This window comes from Brassica napus, chromosome C7, assembly GCF_020379485.1.
Source record: "Brassica napus cultivar Da-Ae chromosome C7, Da-Ae, whole genome shotgun sequence".
Classification (NCBI taxonomy): domain Eukaryota; kingdom Viridiplantae; phylum Streptophyta; class Magnoliopsida; order Brassicales; family Brassicaceae; genus Brassica; species Brassica napus.
Window position 1 is genome coordinate 26,096,417 of NC_063450.1, and position 25,905 is coordinate 26,122,321.

The following is a 25,905-nucleotide window of genomic DNA, read 5'->3' on the forward strand; positions in this document are numbered from 1 at the left end:
ATTTAACATCTCTTACTTATTTGACTGTATAACCTGTAGATAATTGTAATATATTTTCATATTCTGAAATCTGTTTGTTTCAAAAAAATATAGATTTTATTGTACTTTTTACATATATAATAAATAAATAATAAAAATAGTCAGGTATATCTCAACACTGTTAGGTTTCAAACAGATATATAGATTTAAAAATATTGATTTATTATATAATTAAGTTTTTTTTGCTAACCGTGGTGTGGTTCCAAAAGCATTCTAGACCTAATGACTAATCACCACAAAGCCCGTAGAAAATCGGATTTTCTTGCCACTTAAGCCGTCTACGAGTGGCTGGGCTCGAACCAAGGTGGCGGAACTCACAGCTGTGAGTCCTCTACCACCAGAATTAAAAGCCCGGGTTATATAATTAAATATTATATAAATCTGATTTTGGTAATTATATATCAGTCAACATAAATATATAAAAATATATTGCAAAATTATAACTAAGGTATAACATAATATATGAAAAGTATGACATTTTATGTGATGGTAAATATATGCTTTTAAAATTATTTTATAAATCAAGCTTTAGATTCGTGTAGTTTAAGAACTGAGCAAAAGAAACCTACCTTTAGACTTCGTCAGAAAAAAAATTGAAAAAAAAAGAAAAGTTAAAGTTGGTAACATTTTGCGTACCAATTTTTTTTTTTTACGAAGTCCTGAGTTTATTAATCATTTGCCTTATTCTACGTATAAGTTCTGACTATTGTTTTTTTTTTTGTAAAAAAGTTTAATGAAGAGAAAATTATAGAACATCGAGATTATAGTTTAATCTTGTTTTAATATTTTGTATTAATAGGTAAAATATATGGAAAATGATAAAACCATTAAATGCTATGATTTCCTACGAGATGGTCCAAAATGAAATATCACACATGAAAAAATCATGACTTCTATTATAATAGATAAGATGGAATTTAGAGTAAAAAAATTCAATAGTACTATATATTTTTTTACTCTATAATATAGTAAAAATGAGTTTTTTTTACTCTAAATAGAGTATCATTGGAATAGAACCCAATTATATTCTAAAGTTATTTTATTTTGATAAAAAAAATATAGGGAAATATTTGTAGATGGTCTTAAGTTTTGAAAAAGATGTAAGACTAACTTGGAATATCATTAATTTGGTTTCCAATTTAGGAAAGTTACGAAAACCATAGCCTCTCACGTGCTACTCGCTTTTTGACTGCCATCCTCGTAGATTCCTCTCTTCACGCGACCATCTAAAGTGTCTTTTGCATCCTCCTCAAAGCATGACTTTGTGTCGTGGTCAATTAGTCCAATAGTTTCGACCCCAAAAATGTCTCGTTTGCAAAACGAAACAATATTTCTCTAATAGTTTTTATTAACTTAATTTCTGAAAGGGAATATTTTAAATATATTACATTACTGCAGTAAAAACTCTATAAATAAATAATGTTATGACTGTAATAATTTTTTTTTAATTTTAGAGTTATTAATTGGCAAAAAAAATTTTTTTAGGTTTATATTTTTAAAATATAGTTATATTTAAATACCAAAATATATAATCTCAAGATATTATATATTAGTTAAAATTTATAGAACTGAATTTAATCTATTTAATTATATTATTTGATTATATGTTATGTTAGTTGAATATGTATGGTAAAATACAAATGTGTTATATATGAAACTCGATATAATAACACCAAAATATTGAAATGAAAAACAAAATTGTAGAAAAAATAAATTTTATATAAAATAAACAATAAAATGTTTGTTTATGTTATATATATATATATTATAACATAATAATTATTAGTAATAAAAAAAATAAAAAAAACCAGATTTTTTCTCTCTCATGGCGAAGACGACGGTGACAAGTTTCTAGGGTTCGATGGAGTTACGCAATTGGGATCCAGGGAATCAAGGGGTTACATGATTTTCTTATGGGATTCTACATTATCAGAACGCGATTGTGCGAAGGATTCATGGTAGTTTCAAGGATCTGAAACATAAAGATCTTCTCGATGGTGGGGGCACAAGTCCAAGAGCGGGGGCTGCCAAGGAGGCTCGGGAAGAGGGAGAGATCCAGCAGCAGGAGCGGGGAAAATATTCTCGTAATGAGCAGGAGGCTCCTCCTATGATTCCACTACAGGAAAACCTTGCTAGTTCAATCATTCTGGCTGATGTCCAAAAGGTAACTTCGGCTCCTGAGTGTGAGGAAAATGGTCTAGATGTGGTTAATGAATTACTAGGAGATGAGAATAATGATGTTGAGAATGATGTAATGGAGTTAGATGAGGAACGGGTTCATGGAATGGGGAATGATGAGGGTAGTGGTGATGGGTTTCAAAATCTATCTGATGGGGAAGTGGAGGTGAACAGTGATCAGGCCACGAAGGTCTTGAATCTAGCGGATGGGGATGTGGTTAATGATTTGCCAGAGGAGAAGGATCCAGTTGTTGGTAAAGCGGATAAGAAAAAGGTGGTGCACAAAGGTCTGTGTAAGTCCACTGTTATTGCAGGGGGCTCTACAAAGGCACGAATGGTCTAGGCCCTTATGGCCACTCGTAAACGTACGGCTACTAAACCTGCAACCCGTCAAGGAGAGGGAGCTAAACAGCAGGAGGAAAGGGGTCCCTCAAACCCCAAGCCAACTTCTTCCAAACCTTAGGAGCTTTTATGGAAGTACAAGCAATGGAGGAGTTATGCAAGCAAGGGGTGCTTTCCAATGTTTTCTTTTTATTTGGCATAATAAGCTCTATGAGCATCTTTGTTAGTTTTGTTTCTGGCTTTTGTCTGAGTTTCTATTATTTTCAGCGTTTTGTTAGATCATGTTATAAGATCTTGACTTGGAATAAGAATGGTCTTCTTGGTTTTTGGTATTTTTATGGATTTGAATTCTTGCTATTTGGTCTTCTTTGGTCAGTTCTTGGTTATGGTATTGTTATTATGAGATCTTATCAAGGTCTGCAAGATGGTCTCACTTTACAGCAGCTAATGCGTTTGGTCCCTTTAAACCAAACACAAAGATCACAAGAGTGCCTGGAGATGGTTATACTGGTGAGATATGGTTGTAAGGATAGTTGGTTGATGCGGAATCGATTGAGAACGGAAAGGCTCTGGTCACTATTTTGGATTACTGCATATCATTTCTACGCTTTTCAAGATGCAAACAAGTCCTGTTTTTTTTTACGGCTTCACTTTGATCTTATTAATCTTCAATGGATATGGGCTCTATATTTATCAAAGGTACAAATATGGTGGTTGGTCTCATTATGCCTAACAAAGAGAAGGCATGGCGAGGCGAAGAATGATCAACATGGGAAGGTAACTTGGCTGTGCTGCAAAGAATTGGCAAGATGGTATAGGGTTCTCGTACCGGTTTTGGAGCGAGTACCACCAAACCAAGTGCGGTTTGATTCTGGCTGTTACATTGAGTCTCAGAAAATATTTGGTGGTTTATGTCATCTACATTTAGTAAATTATATTAACCAAATGGAGGTGTGGTGCGAAAATAAGGTGCGAGCAAGGGTGCCAATTGCTTACGAGGCTTGCTTTAAAATTTATACGGGGACTCAGGTTTTGATACGGCTTGTGGAATGGAGAAGAAATGCACCGTATCTTACGTCTGGTCTTTTATGGTGTTTTTGGAATCCATTTCTACGGGGGCACAATTTGATTTTGGTAGGCAATGTTGGCAGTGGGGAATTGATGTTAAAATACTCTCAGGTCTCATTAAACCTGCATCTTCTGGCTCGAGGGAGCAATACAAATATTGTTATATATGAAAATATTAAGCTGGAATTGTAGAGGATTAGGAAGTCATTGGACTATAAGTTATCTCCGGGAAACATGGCACAAACATAAACCAGATTTTTTATTCTTATCTGAAACGAAACAGGATTTCGATTTCGTACAACAGTTTCAATCTCATTTTGGATATGATAGTTTGGTTACTGTGGATCCAAATGGGAGGAGTGGTGGTTTGGCTCTTTTTTTATAACAATGAATATCAAGTTAAAATTCTATATTCCAGCAATAGGATGATAGATATAGAGGCGGTGGCCAAAGGAAAACAAGTGTTCCTTCATTTTGTCTATGGGCAACCGGTGCAAAAGTTAAGAGAGTAGGTCTGGGAGAGATTAACTAGATTTGGATTAGCACACTCGGAACCTTGGTTTATCATTGGAGATCTAAATGAAATCACTGGGAATCATGAAAAGGATGGGGGTTCCCAATGAAGCACAACTTCCTTCATTCCTTTTAACAATATGATTAGGAATAGTGGACTTTTGGAATTTCCGGCTAGAGGCAATACACTGTCTTGGCAAGGAAGAAGAGGCAAAGAAAAAGGAGCAGTGACGATCAGATGTCGATTGGATTGGGCTTTGGCAAATGAGGAATGATGACATATGCTTTTCCCCTGTTCTTACACAGAATACTTGAGGTTGGTGGGGTCTGATCATCGTCCCGTGGTTGCTTCTTTAGAGGATAATGTATCAAGGAAAAAAAGGGGACAGTTTAGGTTTGTTAAGAGATGGATTGGACAAGAGGGTCTTATGGAATCAATTGTGGCAGGCTGGACGGAAAGTCAGGGAGGACAAACAGGGGATTTTGTTACAAAAATTAATAATTGTCGTCATGAAATATCTTCATGGCGAAAAGACAATCAACCATATGGGAAGGACAAAATTAAGGATCTTCAACAGGCTCTAGAAGAAGTTCAAATGAATAATAGCAGATCACAAGAAGAGATTCTTGAGGTTTCCAGGAAGTTACAAGAAGCTTATAAGGATGATGAGGAATATTGGCATCAGAAAAGCCGGAATATGTGGTACTCGTCTGGAGATCTTAATACTAAGTTTTACCATGCCCTGACAAAGTAGCGTAGGGTTCGTAATAAAATAGTGGGGCTACATGATGTATTGGGTGATTGGATAACTGATGAGAACGGAGTTGAGAAGGTGGCGGTCGATTATTTTGTAGATTTGTTTAGTTCCACGGATCCAACGGAATTTGATAGTTTCTTGGAAGAGATATTTCCATCTATTTCCCCCCAAATGAATCAATTTTATTGAGAATGACAACGGAGGAAGAGGTCCGGCTAGCTTTATTCATGATGCATCCGGAGAAAGCGTCAGGTCCGGATGGGATGACAACTCTTTTTTATCAACATTCCTGGCATGTTATTAAGAAGGATGTGGTTGAGATGGTGAATAATTTTCTCCTCACAGGAAATATGGATCCACAGTTGAATACTACTAATATCTGTATGATCCCGAAAATAGAGAGACACACAAGGATGACGGATCTAAGGCCGATAAGTCTATGTAATGTGGGTTACAATATTATTTCGAAAGTTTTGTGTCAAAGATTGAAAATTTGTCTCCCGCGACTAATTTCGGAGACACAAACGGCTTTTGTGGCGGGTAGGTTAATATCGGATAATATTCTTATAGCGCAGGAAATGTTTCATGGACTGAGGACCAATAAGTCTTGTCAAAATAAGTTTATGGCGATCAAAACGGATATGAGTAAGGCGTATGATAGGATAGAGTGGAGGTTTATTGAGGCTCTTCTTCATAAAATGGGATTTGATCCTCGTTGGATCAATTTAATGTTAGAGTGTATTTCTTCGGTTCAATATAGGGTCATTCTCAATGGTCAGCCACGAGGTCTTATCATCCCACAACGGGGCCTACGACAAGGAGATCCTTTGTCTCCGTATTTATTTATTATGTACACTGAGTCTTTAATCGCGAATATTAAGAATGCGGAGAGAGTGAAACAATTAACTGGTTTAAAGGTAGCAAGAGCTTGTCCAGCAATGTCTCATTTGCTATTTGCAGATGATAGTCTTTTCTTTTGTAAGGCAAATAAGGAGGAGTGTCATACCATTCTCAGGATTTTTAAGGAATATGAGGCTGTCTCAGGACAACAAATTAATTTTCAGAAATCTTCAATTCAATTTGGACATAAAATTGAAGAAGCTAGTCGTCAAGAATTGAGAGATATATTGGAAATTCAGAATATAGGAGGCATGGGGATCTTACTTAGGTTTACCAAAAAGTCTTGGAGGATCTAAGGTACATGTGTTTGGTTTTGTACAAGAACGCTTGAATAATAGGGTTAATGTTTGGACTTTTAGATTTTTTACCAAAGGAGGAAAAGAGATAATTATTAAGTCGGTGGTTACGGCCCTGCCAAACCATGTCATGTATGTTTATCGGTTACCGAAGGCTACAGTTAAAAAGTTAACGAGTGCAGTAGCACAGTTTTGGTGGAGTCCAGGAGAGAGTACAAAAGGTATGCATTGGAAATCATGGGATAAACTATGTCTGCCTAAAGATAATGGTGGACTAGGCTTTAAGGATCTTATGGATTTTAACACAGCAATGCTTGGCAAGCAATTGTGGAGGCTGATTGAGAAGCCAAATACTCTTTTTTCAAGAGTCTTCAACGGACGGTACTACAGGAATACTTCACCCCTGGAACCGATTCGTTCATACTCCCCGTCATATGGCTGGAGGAGTATTATTTCTGTTAGATCTTTGGTTTGTAAAGGACTAATTAAAAGGGTGTGAACAGGTTCATCTATATCAGTATGAAATGATCCTTGGATCCCAACTACTCGCCCGAGACCAGCAAACAAAAACCTTAAAAACAGTTACCCGGATATCACAGTGGATTCCCTCATTAATCAGGAATCCCGAACATGGAATTTACAGGCAATCAGGACTTTGGTGGATCCTCAGGATGTAAAAATTATTGAAAGTATTCCATTAAGTCTGAATCAGATGGAGGATAGAAATAGATGGCATTTTACCAACAACGGAAAATATTCGGTCCAATCAGGTTATCAAGTGGAAAGGGTATATCCTGATAAAGAAAAACCACCAGATTTTTATGGTCCCACGGTGGATGCATTAAAAGCTTTCTGCTGGAAAGTGCGGTGCCCCCCGAAAATAAAACACTTCTTATGGTAACTCCTTTCAGGATGTATAGCGGTACTGAAAAATCTAAAATCAAGAGGGATACAAGGAGATATCCGTTGTGCCCGATGCGGAGATCCAGAGGAATCAACAAACCATGTGTTTTTTGAATGTCCTCCAGCACGTCAAGTATGGGCATTATCTAAAATCCCATCGCATCCCAATATTTTTCCTATCAGTTCTTTGTTTGCTAATATGGATCATCTTTTTTGGTGAGTTAACCCATAGATGGATGACCACCAATTTGCATGGATATTATGGTATATATGGAAATGCCGGAATAGTAAAGTTTTTAGCAATCTGGATATTGATCTGAGGGAAACACTTAAATTAGCAGAATTAGAGTCATCACTCTGGACTGAGGCACATGTAGTAAAGGATTCAACAAGGGGGCAGCAGGTACAGACCACTTCCACGTTAGTGACGTCAGGACAATGGTGCTTCATAGATGGATCATGAAAAGATAAGGATTTATTTTCAGGGCAAGGCTGATATAGTACTTTACCGGATTTCGATGGTTTATTAGGGGCAAGGAATGTAAGGGCATGTCTCTCACCTCTTCATTCGGAGGTGGAAGCTTTAATTTGGGCAATGAAATGTATGAAGAATTTAAGACAGGTTCAGGTGACGTTTGCAACAGATTGTTCTCAATTGGTGAAGATGGTTTCAGAACAGAATAATGGCCAGCATTTGGAAGTTATCTGGAAGACATTAAGCTTTTGAAAAGAAGTTTCCTCAACTCAGACATCGTTCATGTACCACGGACGGAGAACCTACGGGCGGATAGCTTAGCACGCAGTGCTAGGAAACAACCGTCTTTTGTCGTTCACATGGATGTGGAGTTACCGATTTGGTTTACAGAGTCAATATGAGTTTGTAAATGTTTTTGCTGTAAAAAAAACATAATAATTATTAATTGATTATTTTAATAAGACCATACATATATACTTAATATTTTTAAATAATATTATTTTATTATCTTACATAATTATTGTCATATTTTGCACCGGCTCAACTTGGAAACGGATAAATATATTAATTTATTATGTTTATTAATTTATCAAGTATTAATCTATAGAGTTTCTAGTGTACTTTGTCATTAATTGTTAGTAACAACATGTATTTTCAAATTTACTAATTTTATCCTTGTATTTTAACAACTAATAATATAAGTTAACCATTATCATACGACAATAACCCATATAAGTTAACATTAAAAATAAACAAAGAACATTACATTATATATATATACATATATATATATATATATATATATATATATATATATCTTTTAAGGGATTAACTGAAGTGTTTTGAAATGAAAAATGAACTTCTTTGTTTTAAATTATTCTAAATCAAACCTAGAATTTTTGGAAATAAATATTTTTAAGATCTTTGATATTAACATATAATTATATAAAAATAATAACAGTAAAAGAATGGGAAACAGCTACTTCAAAATAAAATTTATAGCCCAATTATTCCTATTTTTTTTGACATCAGTTATTCCTCCATCATTTAGGGGTGAAATCGAGAGAATTTCATAGTGGGATCCAACACTATGGATGTTTATTTTGTTCACAAGAACCTCTGAGTTAGGCTATCGTTTCTAAGTTGTAGCCTGTAAGTAACTCCAAAACATCTTCAATGATTGATTTTATTTTTATCTTCAATATTTTTAATTTCTTTAAAATAAAGAGAAAACAAAATAATATTTAATTTAATTATTTGCTTTAATTTTTTGTAAAAGAATATTATAAATGTATTTCATATCTAATATTATCATTAATTATTAATAACATTTCACTTTTCATATTTATTAATATTACTCAATTGTTTTACTTTAAAAATAATCCAACACAATCACTATTTAATATAAATTACATGATCATAGAATAAAATTATTACATAATATAAATAAACAAACACATAATATCATATTTTATAAGGAAACACAATATATACTCGAGTTAAACTTCTTAGAAATAAATGGTTTCATGGTCTTCGATATAAACATATAATTATATGAAAATAAAAAATGAAACTTTGAAACTAATTGAATAATATTACCATATATAAATTATTTTGGTAAATGTGTTAGTAGCCAGGATTTTCCCACGTAAGTTTTGTGGCTATATTAAAAAAATTCTATATCCTATATCCTAAACGTCTAATTTAAATCCTATATCCAAAATATTAAACCTAATCTCTATATTTAATATTTTCATATTGTAAACCCCAATATTAAACATAAAACTCTAAATCTATTTTTTAAAGTCCTTTCTAAAATAAATCTAATTAAACACTAAACTACATATCTCAAACCCTATATCCTAAATACAAACTTAAACCTTACATACAAAACCATAAATCAAATCTTTTTCAAACTTAAAATCTCATCTTAAACTTAAACTCCATTTAAACAAAATAATAATTGTAAATCATAAATTAATTTTTAAACCTTAAAATCCAAACATCAAACTTCATTTCATACTTCAAACCCTATAAGTAAACACATTAAAATTTAATTTTAAAAACTAAATCGTAAATCTAATTACTACTAGTTTAACACAAAATCATAAATCTAATCACTATAAGTTAAATATAACACAAATAAAATATATAAACCCAATTGTAAATTTAAATTCTAAACCCTATATCTATACTCTATATTAAACGTTCCTGATATAATTGATTCTAGCTATAAGGTAGATGAGACGCGGTTAGTTGATTATATATGGGCTGTTCGTTTCAGCATCTTTCATCTCCATCCAGATGATTCATTTGTATGATCTATCCAGATGATCCATTCAGATTTTTGTGACTGTTTGTTTGTCCATCCAGATAGCTCATCTAGATGAATTATCTAAATGGATCTTATGTTTGTTTCTTTATTTTCATTTCCATCCAAATGAGTTTAGTAAACAAATTACCAAAATACTCTTGTGTTGATTTAATCATATGTTAAAATTTTACTCCAATAATAACTTCTAATAAACAAAAAAATTTGATAAACATGTATTTGAAAAAAAAAACTTTGTTTTAAACTAAAAAGAGTATTAATAACAAACTGATTGTAACTTCGGTTTTGGCGGAAAACGAGATTTTTCGGTTTTGGGAAAATACAATTTTTGGTTTTGGCGAGAAAACGCGTTTTTGCGCTTTTGGTGGGAAAATACGTTTTTTTGCGAGAAAACGAATTTTTGCGGTTTTGGCGGGAAAACGAGATTTTTCGGTTTTGGCGGGAAAACAAGATTTTTCGGTTTTGGCGGAAAAAAATACAATTTTCGGTTTTGGCGAGAAAACATGTTTGTGGTTCTGGTGGGAAAACGCGTTTTGCGGTTTTGGTGGAAAACAAGATTTTCGGTTTTGGCGGGAAAACACGTTTTTCGGTTTTGGCGGGAAAACAAAATTTTTCGTGGTGGGAAAAAAAGATTTTTTCGGTTTTGGCAGGAAAACAACAATTTCCGGTTTTGGCGAGAAAACATGTTTTACGGTTTTGGCGGGAAAACGCGTTTTTGCGATTTTGGCGTGAAGAAACGTTTTTGTAGTTTTGGCATGAAAACGCGTTTTGCGGAAAATGCATTTTGGCGGAAAAATACGTTTTGGTGGTTTTCGCGGGAAAATGCGTTTTGGCGGGAAAAAACATTTTTGCGGGGAAATGCGTTTTGGCGGAAAAACACGTTTTGCGGTTTTCACGAGAAAACGCGTTTTGCAGTTTAGGCGGGAAATGCATTTTGATGAGAAAACGCATTTTCGGTTTTGGCGGAAAAACATGATTTTGTGTTTTGGCGGAAAAAATGCGTTTTGGAGTTTTGGCGTGAAAACGCGTTTTTGTGATTTGGCATGAAAACATATTTCTGCAATTTTGTCCGGAAATGGTTTTTAGGGTTTTGGCGTGAAAAATTCGTTTTTAGGTTTTCGCGGAAAAATGCGTTTTTGTGGTTTTGTCAGTTTTCGTGTGTGACAAAATGATACGATATTATGTTTAGGTTTGTAATTTGTGAAGTACATGAGAGGCATAATAGACATTATACCACATTAAATGAACTATCTCCATCCAAATGGTCCCAATTGGTTCAGCTGAATGAACTTTAAAATTAAACCTAAATTTCCGAAAGTCATCCGGTTGTTGCACTTTTAATGCCTAAACGAACAAAACTTTCATCTCCATCTAGATGAACTTCTCGAACAGACCCATAGTCTCTTGGAATTGTTCTCGCTCAGTATGTGACTTGGAAAATTAGTAATTCAGATTTCCACAATTAGGAAATGCACGAAAAAGATAGCTTGCGACGTAAGGTACTCGGTTTTGTTTTGAGTTGACCAATGTTATTTACCACCGGCTCATTATGGAACAATACAAATAACTTTTTGGTGTATTATAGAGAGAAAATTTTACGGAACCTGTCTCAAAATTACATGAATGTTATTAATATTATTGTAAGAAAAGCTTACTTATAAGCCCTGTTCGGAAATGCGCTGGGCGCTAGTTGGGCGGTCGAATTGGGCCTACCGCCTAAAGAGAAAATCGGAGATTAATCTAAAATTATGCGGGACATAATTTTTAGATTGTTTACTATGTTATAAAACATGTTAATCTTTAATTGTGTATAACATTAATACATTTTCATGTTTAAGATTGTATAAAACACACAAATAGAATATATAAACTTAATATAGTGTAATTTTCATCAAAATTATGAATATAAATGATATTTATAAAATTTTAGATCAAATAAATAAATAAAAATATTATTAAAAATAAAATGAAAAAATAATTAAAAAAATAGATTAGGCAGCTAGGCGGTCATTTAAGCGGTCTAGGCGTAGAAAATCGGTTTTTTAAACCGATTTGACATAAATCGAGGCGGAAGAGTGATGCGTAGCGCCCAGGTCCAGGCGGCCGATTTTTAGAACAGGGTAAGTTATTACTCACTTGCCCAAAAAAAAGTAGGAAAAATTGTTTTTTAAACAAAAAAATGATAACATTGTCCTACTAAACTAATTTGATCTATTAATTGTCTCATTAAGTTAAATAATTTTAAAATGACAATAATACCCTTAAAATTCATTTATAAATTCGAAATTTATACTATAAAATAATTATTATATATTATTAATAGTATAATTTATAAAACTAATTATTAGTTGCTCAAAAAAAAACTTAATTATAATTTTAAATAAAATTCCCAAATCAGTTTATCAACCTAATCAATCCCCTCCTCACACGCCGACATTGTTGTCTCCGCCTCTCCGTCTCTCTATTTTTCTCGATGGCGACAAAGAGTGAAGCTCTTCCCTGACGACTGCTCTTCTTCTCTGGCGTAACTAGTGCTCTTCTTCTTCGGCGTAAGCTCTCCCTCTCACGGTGTGTGCTCCGGCGTAAGCTCTCCCTCTCACGACGGCGTAAAGCGGTAAAGGTAAGCAATTGTCCCTTGGACTCTTCTTCTTTCTATTTTGTTTTTCATTTGTTTTGTAGTTTGGTGTTAGATATTCTATGAAGCACCGGCGGTGTGAAACTCTTTATCTCCGGCGTGAAAATAGTTCAATGTTGTGTTCTTGTCAATCGATTTAAGAACGATAGTTCTGAGATTTCTTGTTTTGTCTATGTTAGTTTGTGAGTTTCTGATATTTTGGGACTTATGTATGTTTGTGTTCTTCTTTTGTGACTTGTTCTGAGATTTCTTGTTTTCTTTCCGTTGTTGTTAGCTTCTGAGATTTCTGGTCTTATGTGTGTTTGTGTTCTTTTTTGTGTCTTGTTCTGAAATTTCTTGGATTCTCTTTGTTAGGTTTGTTGTGTCTTGTTTCTTGATTATTCTGTATGTTTGTGTTCTTGTATTGTTGTGTTTCTCTGTCCAGAGTATGTTTGACTTTGCTCCCTCGAATTTTTTATACTTTAGAGATACACATAGCTTCTGTTTCTTCTTACGTGTAATTTATTATTTCCTTGGTAGCAGATGGTAGTTCTGTCTTTGATGCATCACATTTGTATGGCCAGCAAATACTGGATTCCAATGACACAAGGTGGATATCTCAGCCTTTTTCTACTCCAGATCTTATTGAGCAAAGAAACCTGCACAGAGCAATATCATATCCTGAACCGCAGCATCACCAGCGGCCACACCAGCATCAGCAACAATTTTCCAGCCAACCAATTATTCTACCAAAGTCATCTGGTGGAGACCGCAAGATCAGCATGTAGGACAACCAAATACGCAATATGGTGGGCTTCATATGGGATCCCCAAATCTCTCCCCTTTGCGTTGTGTCTTATCTTTCAATGTTTAGTGGTTTGTATAAGCACTCTTTGTATAAACATTGTTTCTACTCTCTGCTATGTTCCTTGCTTTGAATCCAAGTTCAAAAGAACAACTTGTTGGAGAATTTTATTCTCTTGTCCATTTCCTTGTAAACAAAGTCAAGGTTGTAATTAGGCCTGTTAGTTGGGTTGGACCACACCCAAATGGGTATGTCCAACTGGACGTCTTTTTTTCTGGGCTCAAAACACCCACACCCAACAACACTCATATCCAATAACATCCATCACCCAACTGGACACCCAAGCTCGTCCATTTATAAGTAATTTAAGTATTGGCCCAAATTTGTTTTTTTTTCTGAACACCTGCCCAAATATGTTTAAATTCAATTTAAGCTCACTTTAAATATTAAACAATATTGAAATATGATAGAAATATCCAAAATTGAGTAGTAAAATTTTGAAACTTTAAACAACATTGAAAAATCTGAAAATCTGAAACAATCTCAAAAGATAAGTTTTTAACAACATTGTTTATGAATTCACTTTGTTTCAGCTTTGTGACTTTGTTTCCTCTTATTTGCAGTCTGCAACAACAAACAAAAAAAGAAAATTCAACCTCAGATTTTTACCAAATTCTCAAGACAATTGCAGATGAAAGTACAAATCTTTAGTAGTTATGACATGTTGAATAAGTCTGAAGAGAAAGGATCAATCAAAGAGAAATAATATTAGCAAACTGTGTTTCTGAATCCAAACAATCTAAACAATTACTCAGTTAAGAGAATAAAACTAACATATGAAAGTTTACATGTACTCAGTTATGACTATAAGATAGAAACTCAGAGAGACCTCATGAGTATACAACAAAACTTAAAATGATACATATGAAGTAACTCAGGAGACCCAAGTAAGCAAGCACATTACATAATCTATCTAATATAATAATTAAAAACTATTTCATAAAGTTCCACACGAACAAAAAAAAAGTCCATCCCCACTCTATGTTGTTCTGTTTCACATTATGATAATCTATTCAGATTATATCCATTATGGAATTCATATACGTGAATTAAGTGAACCTTAGATTAAATAATTTTAGAAACGTTTGCCATATGTGGAACTAGAAAACAAGAGCAGGAGCTTAATGAATTAACAAAAGCTTTCTGGAAATTTGTAGAGCAATATGCAGTAAAGTCAGTAAATGTAATATGCAGTAAAGTCTGTAAATGTACTAAATACAATTGACTAATTTACTGGACAAGGAAAATAAAGCTCGGCTTTAGCAAATACACACAAGCAAATACATATTAAATCTACCAGAGAACATGACAAAGATCACCGAAGCTTGCTTATCTAATCTATAGCATAACCATTTCTTCTCTGGGTTTTGTTCCTAAAGCTTAGTTTTTTCTATTTTGATCACAATGGTACAGCTCAAGTCACAACACTTGTAAAAGGACAGAGAATCATAATCATCTAGTGAAAACTCTAAACTCTAAAATGGGCTATAAGAGGATCACTAACCTCCTCAATCTCCCTGAGAACTTGCTTTGGGCTCTGGCTCAGCGCCTGGAAGATCAATCTTATTCACCACCTGCAGGAACAAGTAGAATTCGTTTCCTTTAAACTCTGGCATGCACACCAAATTGTAATGATACCATCATTATATACTAGACTAGATATTCTTTTAATGATACAATAATATTCGAGTGATATCACCACGTACTACATCACTTGAGAAACCTAAGAAGATAATACAAATGCCAATAAGATGAAGCGTGAACCTGTACTTACAAGAACGATTTCGAGGTTGTTTTCAAGAGCCAAATAAACGTTTGGCCAGTGTTTGAGCAACTGATCGTAGCAGTCAGTGCACACAGAATAACCCAATCTATCATGAAGCATACCTGAAATCGCGAGAAGAAGAAGTAGAGAATGGATAAATCTGGTTCGGATTAAGAGAATCAAAGCCGGAGAAGACGAATCGAGAGGCAGAGATCGATTTTCATCGCGATTTTGCCAGGAATCGAAAAGCAGAGACCGATCGAGAAGAAAAGTCGAAAAGAATCTCGGAATGATTTTTCCCCAAATTGACTAAACCCTAGAAATTAAGTGTTTTGGGCCAACCCAACACCCATTTGGTTTGGACCAGTTAGCTCATAGGCAAAGTGGGTCTTTAGCCCAGTTAGACCATAAATTATTTGGGTATGACCATCACCCACCCATGTTTGTTTTGAATGGGTGAACCCATGGGTGGCCCAACCAATTGACACCCCTAGTTGTAATCTTAAACCTGAGAAGCAAAGAAATCTTACGTAGAATATGGTAACGGAAAGGCACAAATGATGAATCCAATGTACTCCAAGCTATTGTATTATCCACTTTCACCTCTGTAGCTGTGGCGATCTCAGTCTGCTTATCAAATCCATAAACCATTTCTAAGTAACCTCTCCTCCTTAACTCTCTTGCTCCAATCCATTGCTACCCTCTTCTTAGACAGCTTCAAGATTGTTTTCACCACTATTCTGCGGTTCTTCAGGTTCCTGGTTAACACCATTCTCTTGTTCCTCAGGTTCCTGATGAACACCATTCTTTGTTTCTCTATCCATTTCTAAGCTCCAGTCTAACCTATCCACTAGCGACCCAGTAACATTGATCTTACCACTAGCTGGCTGGAAAATAGCATCAGACAATCTTGTCTCCAAGACACCAGTCAGATTATGAAACTGAAACGAACCATACCCCCCTTCTTCTCTTCTCGTAGATATGAGATCAGCTTGTCCATGTAAACGAGTGATGATCTCGTCCATGCTAATCACGTTTTTTTTTTAAGATCAATTTTAAAATATTAGGAAACTAAATATTTCCAAATATTCTCTTCCCATATTTTCGGAACTGATTATCCTTATCCGTAAAATTCAGTAAATATGTAGAACTCAGTTTATAGAGATTTCTGATTTATAGTAATGTGTAGATTTATAGTAATGTGTAGATTTCAATTTCTACAAGTTTTAGATTTATAGTAACATGTAGATTCCAATTTCTACAGATTTTAGAGCCGTAGGTTAAGCGCATAATGTGTATTCTAAATATTTTTAAAGTACTCTTATTTTTGTAGAACACGTTTTGTAAGCATATTAGATTCAATGAAAAAAAAATCATTTTCTACTTCGTAGAATGCGAATTCTACTTTCTGTAAAACAAAATATGAAATTATGATTTAAACATTTTTATAACTGGAAAAAAATACCACTAAGTTAATATAGGCATTTCATCAGTACTTTCTATTTTTATAAATTTTGTTTGTTTGTAAAACTATTTATTTAATTTATTTTCGAAAATATTAAACAAGAAAATGTATTAGTTTTACAAACGGATTTAACAATGATCAAAGATTATCTCTTCCAGTTTTGGCTTCGGAACAGAAGATCTTGAGTTCCACCTACGACCCATGTTTCCCTGGAGATGTCTGGAGAGAGTTTGTAACAGTTTGTGTCGTAATTCCTCACCACCATATTTACATTTTTCTCTTTCTCCATCAATGATCTCAGATCCTTCTTCTTCATCACTGTCTCCTTCTCGTCTTCTCCTCTATCTTTTTCAGTGCTTTCACATTCATTGTTGGCCCGCGCAGATCTGCACCGCATCAGCAACAACGCGTTTGGCGGCGGAACCGCTGTTTCCACGTCTGTAAACGCTTTTTCCTTTTCGTGTAGAACATTAGATCATTTTGAGAAAACACTCCCCGAAGCTTCGTCTTCTTCCTCTTCGTGGGAGACTGCATCTACCGGAGGAAACGCACCGAAACACCGAAAATCAAGATCACGGAGACACGTCAAGAACCCCATGGCATCCTTCTTAATCCCCAAAAACTTACCCTCCGACTTGCTTCTATGTATCTTCTCTATCTCCCCTATCAACGACTGCCAATTCTTGCCTCCACCACTGCGTTTACTAGGCCGCACTTTGATCTGACCGGCACACGTGACTTGCGGTGACGTTGGTTCTTCTGCTACCTCTCTTTGACTATTATGCAGGCTGCCGCCGCTTCCTGAGAGCTTACTGAAGCTGCGGCGGTGGTGAGGAGCATTTTGACGGCGGATAAGGGAATGAGAAGGGCTAATAATGGATTTAGAAGGTAAAGACAAGTGTGTTCTTGAAAAGAAACAAACCATCAGATCTGCAGAGTAACCTGAAGACTTTCCTCCTCCTCCTCTGATCATCTCTTTTTTTTCAGTTTGATTCTCTCTTCTTCTTCGCTTGCTTCTTAGATTTATAGGATGGTGTTTTAGCTTTTGATGTGTGGTTGAGTGGTTCTCTCTTTAGGTTTAAAATTTTGCTTTCTATTCATCTTGTTCTTTAAATTTTGTTTGTTTTAGCTTTTTAGCTGAGCTTTTGCGATAAGATAATACTTTCTGCCATGGAAAATTATTATAATTGTTTCTTTTGTTTACTTAATTAAAAATATTAATTATATATAAATTGATATTTAGTTTTATAAGTTTTGTTGGTACCATAAAAAAATATGGTTGAATTAAAAGAAAAACGAAATTTCGCGCCATTTTAAGCAGGCAAAACCGTAACTAAAATCATGATGAAATGACTTGAATCATGATCCCTCAACTAATAGGGTGAATTGTCCTTCAACTATTACAACAGAGCACAAATTAGCTGTTTTCGTAAATTATATTTAGCAACCCGTAAGTTTGATGTATTTTTTTAAATTAATTTATGGTGTTTGTTTTTGCATCATAGATTCTTGAAATATTTTATCATCATTTAAACATTCAAATTCAGTATATTGTTTCAATAAAGAAAAGAAAGAAATATAAGAATGTGACAAGGGTGATGGTTGATGATCAAGCCATAAATTGATCATTTTAAAGGTTCACTTTTCTTAGACAAAAAAGGTCCACTTTTCTAATGTTGTTATACACAATGAATGATAAAAAAGAATGGCAAAGGGAGATTGTTTTCTATTCAAAGTGTGCTCAATTGGTGAATGTACTCAATTGGTGAATAAGCTTTGTATTCAATTCGACTTGGATCTCTCGTTTGCATACCAACAAAATGTTCTACCTAACACTTTAATCTAACGTATTAGACTTAGTCATCATTCGTACCTATGGACAATAGTTGAGCTAAACTCCGCACTAACAAAGCTTCAATTATAAGAGATGTTTTGTTATAGTATATTCATTCCAAATAACAAGAGATTATTGGTAATCATGTAACATGTATGGACCACCAGATCTTCGACCTTATAATCCCCATGTTTATAACTTCCGCAGCTTTTGATATTTATAACAACTAACGTGATTAAATTAGTGTGTCAGTGGCTAATCAACGATGTCCTTTTGGTCACGATGCCACTTGGTGGCTAAAACAATGATAACCACCTAGATTATGTATTTCTAATGATGTCAGAATCTATTGTTTGTCAATTCCGTATGCCTATAAATAAAAGTAATCTAAGACCAATATTATTTCGAACTCATTTCCACTAGTCCTAAAAATGATGTTTTAGCGCATTCTGAAAAGATCAACAGTTATGTTAACGTCTAAACAATAATCTATGTTTCATAACCAACTGAATAGCATATTAATAGAATATCTATAGAATAAAATGATTCAACAAGTCACATATCTCTCTTTTCTTCTGACAGGATGGTTGAAAACTCGCCTGTCTAATGTATAGAGTGTTCAGCATTTTTGTTGGAATAGATTTAAGCGTAGCAAAATCGTAAATAATTGAGCATCATTAACAATAAGTCATCGAATAAAATTAACATGATATCATATAAAATAGCGTATGATGGATCAAATAACATTTTATCAATTTCTGTAATCAAGATCCTACATGTTAAGTTCTTGCCACTAAATCATATTTGCAAATTAATAGATATACAAATACAATAATGAAGAATAAGAGTTTATAACACTGATCTAGATTCATCACTACACCATATAACAAAAACTCAAGAAGTAAAAACACCACGCGTCACAAGTATGATAGGGCTGTTCGTTTTGTCGCCGCAGGTACGGCGGCTGCGGCTGCGGCTATGCTTTTCTCGTAAGTTTGTTCGTTTCATTGACGCGGGTACATGCGTCTGCGGCTGCGGCCGAACGCAGCATCACGCGTCAGACGCAGAAAACATCAGCGTCCGCGACTTAAATATTGCGTCTGCTTAACCTATTTACGGTTTTGCCCTTAACCTAATTCACTAACTATCAAAATACCTAGATCTAATGGCCGCAGACGCAACCCATTGACGTAGCTCTCTCTCTCTCGACCTTGAACCCAACTTCTCTCTCTCTCAATCTCTGACGCAAACCAGTGCTTGTCTCTCTTCTCCGACGCAGCTCGAGCTCGACCAAATCCATCTCTTCCATCTCTCTCGATCTCGAGCTCTCCATCTCTCTCTCGATCTCCGACGCGAGAAACCCATCTCTTCCATCTCTCTCGATCTCCGACGAAACCCATCTCCAGAGCTCTCTCTCTATCTCCGACGCGAGAAACCCATCTCCATAGCTCTCTCGATCTCGTGCTCTCTATCTCCGACGCGAGAAAACGATCTTCCATCTCTCTCGATCTCGAGCTCTCTATCTCCGACGTGTCTCTATCTCCGACGCGAGAAACCCATCTCTTCCATCTCTCTCGATCTCCGACGAAACCCATCTCCAGAGCTCTCTCTCTATCTCTGACGCGAGAAACCCATCTCCATAGCTCTCTCGATCTCGAGCTCTCTCTCTCAAGCTATCTCCGACGCGAGAAAACGATTTTCCATCTCTCTCGATCTCGAGCTCTCTATCTCCGACGCGTCTCTATCTCCGACGCGAGAAACCCATCTCTTCCATCTCTCTTGATCTCCGACGAAACCCATCTCCAGAGCTCTCTCTCTATCTCCGACGTGAGAAACCCATCTCCATAGCTCTCTCGATCTCGAGCTCTCTCTCTCAAGCTATCTCCGACGCGAGCTCTGTCTCTTCTCTCAAGCTCACTCTTCTCTCAAGCTCACTCTCTCAAGCTCACTCTCTCCAGACCCTCTCAAGCTCACTCTCTGGAGGTATGATAACTCGACCAATCTCAAGGTGTTGAGTTCCTTATATCGCTTGATACTTAATTGCGATGGTGTTTTGTTTAGGTTCCTTATATCGCTTGTGTTTGTGTGTTTGCTTACTAGCTCGGATTACAGTTCTTTGATTGATTGTTTTACTTGCAGATACACCGACGCCTCTCCAGCTCTCTCTCACGAGCTCTATCTTCTCCGAGCTCTCTCTTCTCCGAGCTCTCTCTCTCTCAGACCCTCTCAAGCTCACTCTCTCAAGGTATGATGTTTTTGATTGATTAGTTATGTTCTGTGACTACACAATACGTCCTTTGCCAGCTTCTAGAGGTCTGTTGTTTTTTTTGCAGGTCGCAGGTCTCTCAAGTTCAAATCCTCTCCAAGCTCAGAACCTCTCAAGCTCACTCTCTCAAGCTCAGACCCTCTTTAGTAAGGTTTGTTTCCTTAGTTCTCTGTTTACTTTAAATGTTCTTACTTGCTTGGTAAAGAATAGAACTTTTGAACTGACATTTGATTTTTTTTTCTCAGACTGTCCCTGTTCTATTCTGAAGTTTGCGGAGGATACATTAAGACCACAAGAAGGCAAATTTGGAAGAGTGAGTCCGGTTTTGAGGAATGATGATCGTATTGGCCTCATTTCAGAGATTGTGTTGGAGCACTCGATGGAACTCATGTGCCGGTTCGCCCTCCAAGTCACAATGCAGAAGCATATAAAGGTAGAAAGCAAGATCCTACAATGAATGTTCTTGCTATGTAACTTCGACATGAAGTTCATATACGCATATCTCGGTGTACCTGGTAGAGCACATGATACGAAGGTCTTGACTCATTGTGCAAGGAATGAGGCTTCTTTCCCACATCCTCCTCCTGGAAAGTATTATCTAGTTGACTCCGGATATCCGACTAGGACGGGGTATCTTGGTCCGCATCGGAGTATGCGATATCATCTTGGTCAGTTTTCTAGAGGAGGACCACCAGTTAGTGCACGAGAGTTGTTCAACCGAAAGCATTCAGGATTGCGATCGGTGATTGAGAGGACATTTGGAGTATGGAAAGCAAAATGGAGGATTTTGGATCGTAAGCATCCAAAGTATGGTCTGGTCAAGTGGATTAAGCTTGTGACAGCGACGATGGCTCTACACAACTTCATACGTGATTCACATCGGGAAGATCAAGATTTTGTACAATGGCAAAGTGATGATGATGGAGAAGGAGAAGAAGAAGCAGAAGGAGCTGATGGTGATGAAGAAGAAGGAGAAGAAGGTGATGATGATGATGATGGTGGTGGTGGTGGTGGTGGTGGTGGACATATTGTATATGAGCCGACCGGTGATAGAGCGATGGAAGCTTTGCGTAAGAGCATCACAGATGAATATGGTAGATGTCGTTTACCGTATTAAATGTTTTAGTTAATGACTTTTTTTTTTTATAACTTTGATTATCAGTTCTATGTGATATTTGAAATACAAATTCATAAAATTCATAAAATTAAAATATGAAATTTTACAATATTTTACAATTTTATAATATTTTATTTATTTAAAATACAATTTTACAAATTCATAAAATTAAAATATGAAATAAATGAAAATTGCGTCTGCGGCAACCAAACGAACATAATTAAATCTACTTTATGCGTCTGCGGCTGCGGTAATGTCATGCGTTTTTGAAACGAACAACAAGTTGCGACTGCGTCTGCGGCTGAGTCTGAGTCTGCGGCTGCAAAACGAACAACAACCAAACGAATGGCCGCAGCCGCAGACTCAGACTCAGCCGCAGACGCAGCCGCAGGAACCTGCGTCAATGAAACAAACAGCCCTGATATATCTTGATTAAGATAAGAAAAAAACAACATTAAACTGTTGTTGAAGATTATAAAGAAAAGGCTCTACTCGATTTAATAATTGGGATTTAAAATATTTTTGAGTGACGTCTACATTCTATAACAAATACTCAGACGTCACTGAACGAATTTTCTTAGTAAACTTCTGACGTTTTCCGGCACAATTCATGCCATATTATTGTATCTTTTTGGTCACTAGAGAATCAAAATCCGTATATGCTTTCGGATATTGACCAAAAATATACGCAAGTCAAGTGTTGAAGCCAGCTTTTGTATAGTATAATATATGTAAATGCGCACACGGGCCACACGGCACACGACACACGACACACGTGCAAGAAAATGACATTTCCTACAAGAAAGCCATAAAAGCCCATTACAAGGCCCAATAAAAGCTTAAAATGAATTAATTTCTAAATTAATCTTCTCACGTTTTAACAAAGCGACCACAGCTTCACCGTACATACAGTTCCCGGCGAAAGCCTCCGTCGCCAACTCATCATCTCCGAAGTCGGAATATTTATCGCTCGGCCTTACGATCACGAGCGTCGCAGATTCTAAATAGATCCCGCTCTTGAGCTTAAGCGAAGGCGCGTGCCTCATGCTCATCCTCACGTTCGGGACTACACTCCTCCGGTTTTTCATCAGGCGTTCGTCCGCTTCTCCCCCACGCGCCTCCTCCGTCTTTTGAAACTCTCTCAGCCCATCCGCTCTCATCACCACCGTCCCTTCTCCTCCTACGTCATGCATCACCAAACTCTCCATCTCTTTATGCTCCTTCAAGACTTCGCTCATCAAAAAATGACGACTCGACGCGGCCATCAAGGCGTTTATCGTCCACACCACGCGCGTTTTCAGTCCAATGGCGTCTGACTCGCCGTCCGGAGAAGAAGAGGACACGGTGGAGGCGGAGCAAAACGCGACGACGACGCAGGTTTTAAGAGTTTTACCAAACTCTGCTTTCCACTTAACGGCGGCGCCTTTCTCAAGGCTTACATCGCCGCCAGGAAGCTCGACCTCAAGATTCTTGATCCGGTCAAACCGAGATAGAATCTTGCAAGGAATATTCGGTGAAAGATTCGTGAACCGGATCGGTTTAGCCGGTTTAGAAAATAAAGAGAGGAAACCTTGGAAGGACTTGACTAATGATTGGAAAATGTTGCTGACGGGAGAATCGGGTCGTGACTCGGTGGTAACGTCCTGGTCGAGTCGGACGAAGAGTGACTCGGACTGAGGTATAAGCGAGTTGAATCTCTTGGAGACAGAACTGCAACGATGTAAGGTTTTGACGTCACCGACTTTGTTCAAGATATCGACGACGATCGCATCTGGAAGTCCATCAAAAACGTCCATCTCGAAGAAGAGAGTTTCTGTTTGATTATCTCTCTCCCTCTCTATGTTTTTGAGTTTCTATTATTTTGATTTGGAGTCAGGAGAGTGTAGCATATAGTTTTATACTACTGGTAAAGAGGGGTAAACCCAAAAACAAAGGAAAGATCGTTTTCTTGCACTTGCCGTCTTTTATTGCTATTTTTATTTTGGTTAGTTTGAAATTTTCAAAAGGATTACATCGGACGGTCTATAAGCGTTCCTTGATCGATGCTCCACGCTTGTTTTAACATTTGTTTACCATTATCTTGATTCGTACAGGAAAAATCCAAGAAGAATCATAATAGTAATAGAATCTTTTTTAATGGATTCATATCTTTTATGGTAGTTTGTACTAGCTTAGCTCATAAGTTCATAAAAAATGGTTTATTTAAAGTTTCGACGAAAAGTTGAGGATGATTCTGGCGAAAAACGGTTAATCTATTTAACAATGGGGGCACACAACCGATTTAGACATGTATAGTTGTATACTGTATACAATGTATACTAAATCCTATATATATATCTATATTATTAAAACTGAAGTACCTTTTGGTACTGTTTGGAAACTTAGATAGTAGATTAAATGAACGTTGTTTGGAAACAAGGATAGCAAATTAAATATATTTTTTTATTTACATATTTAGTCACTGTATTTATTTATCATTTACAGATTCTGTCGTTTGGAAACTTGGATAGCAGATTAAATGAGAATTGTTAGGAAACACAGATAGTAGATTAAATATTTTGTTTTATTTACACATTTAGCCATTGCATTTCTTTCTTATTTACAAATCTGTCACTTCACTTAAAATCAAAAATTTAAATTAATTAATTACAATGAATTGTTATTTCTTTTTGCTGAAAAAAAAAACACAAACTGTAATATATAGTATATATTAATCTGCTACAATACAATTTTCAAGAAAACCAAATATCATAAAATTAATAATAATTCATAAAAACCTACTGTAAAAAATTAAATCATTTTTAAATAAATAAACAAAAAATCAATAGGTTAATATATGAATATTACAATTACATCAAATTGCATCAAGTTATAAAATTATAAATATAATATTACGTACAAATAAAAAATTATTATCAAACATCTATATTATAATATAATATATTCTACTCTAAATATATTTTACAAAACACAAAAATATAAATGGACATTTTATAAAAAATGGTTTATAAATTTACGTTGAACGCAAGTTAAATCCAACACCCGCGCGGGGGCGCGGATCAAGATCTAGTTCATTTTTAAACTACATATCTATATACCTTTTTCGTCAAAATACTACTGTTAACCTAATAACACACAAAAACCCTAGCGGCGCTCAAGGCGATCATGGCGATCATGGTTTGATCATGGAGGCAGCTTTTTAGATCGGACTTCTCATTGGATTTTCGATCTCCATCTGATCTCTACGCTCCTCGACGTAGACATCAGCCATCGTTGCTTCACGTGGACGTGTCATCTGTTTCTTCTCCAACAATCACCATAGTTCTCGCGGCAAATCGTTTCTCTTTCACTCGTGGGTTCTACGTCAACACGTTCTTAACCAACGGTTTGGGGAATCTACGATCCATCTCAGATAACACGGCTCATTGGCCTGTCTTGATTACATTCGTGGGTTTGTACTGTTATTTACAGTCCTGCGTGATTCCATATCTTTGTATGGGGTCTTTCAACCGTTTCCGATATGCTCATCAAGCGGATATCAAGGGCAAAGGGATCCTCTATGAGGATGATGATGAACCTATAAAGCTGGTGGATCGCGATGATTCTTTTGTAATCAAGGAATTTGGATTGTCTCTTATTGGCAAGGTCCTTAATCCAAAGAAACAGAATGTAGAGAAGCTGTTGCAAACAATGCCTTCGCAGTGGGGTTTGTCTGAGAGAATCACTGCCAATGATCTTGGGAATGGGAAGTTTTTATTAAACTTCATGTCTGAGGAGGATCTAAAGTCTGTTCTGAGAAGAGGCCCATTCCATTACAACTTCTGTATGTTTGTACTGGTGCGTTGGGAACCCATAGTGCATGATGATTACCCATGGATTATTCCTTTTTGGGTTCAGCTCATTGGCTTCCCTCTTCATCTTTGGACTGATACGAACCTAAGAAACATAGGTGGTAGACTCGGTCATGTCGATACTCTGGAGCTCACAGAGGGGTGCATGCTCATAGAGGTTGATTCACGCCGTCCACTGAAGTTCTCTAGGAAAGTGGAATATGAGGGAGATGAGGTTACGATTGAAATAAAGTACGACAAGCTTTTCAAACACTGTACAATCTTTGGTTTGCTATCTCATGAGAAAGGATATTGCCCCTCAATGGATGTTAGATCACGGTTACA

The 25,905-nt window shown here is 36.0% G+C and overlaps 1 protein-coding gene, 1 long non-coding RNA gene and 1 pseudogene across 2 annotated transcripts; 1 reads left to right on the plus strand and 2 right to left on the minus strand.

The window, feature by feature from the left end:
- The first annotated feature begins 12,160 nt into the window (after nucleotides 1-12,160).
- Nucleotides 12,161-13,357, plus strand: LOC106392413. Its single transcript, XR_001278794.3, has 2 exons — nucleotides 12,161-12,424; nucleotides 12,962-13,357. It is a non-coding gene; the product is annotated as an uncharacterized LOC106392413 (long non-coding RNA).
- A 304-nt stretch (nucleotides 13,358-13,661) lies between these two features.
- Nucleotides 13,662-18,223, minus strand: LOC106392412 (annotated as a pseudogene).
- Nucleotides 18,224-22,417: 4,194 nt separating this feature from the next.
- On the minus strand, nucleotides 22,418-24,153 carry LOC106395375 (F-box protein AUF2). The gene has a single exon (XM_013835850.3). It carries the CDS (start codon nucleotides 23,524-23,526, stop codon nucleotides 22,570-22,572), a length of 957 nt encoding a protein of 318 aa, XP_013691304.1. The 5' UTR covers nucleotides 23,527-24,153; the 3' UTR covers nucleotides 22,418-22,569.
- Nucleotides 24,154-25,905: the final 1,752 nt, after the last annotated feature.

Bases quoted from the DNA above. Each gene is read 5' to 3' on its own strand.
- LOC106395375 (XM_013835850.3), bottom strand. From the start codon at position 23,526: ATGGACGTTTTTGATGGACTTCCAGATGCGATCGTCGTCGATATCTTG.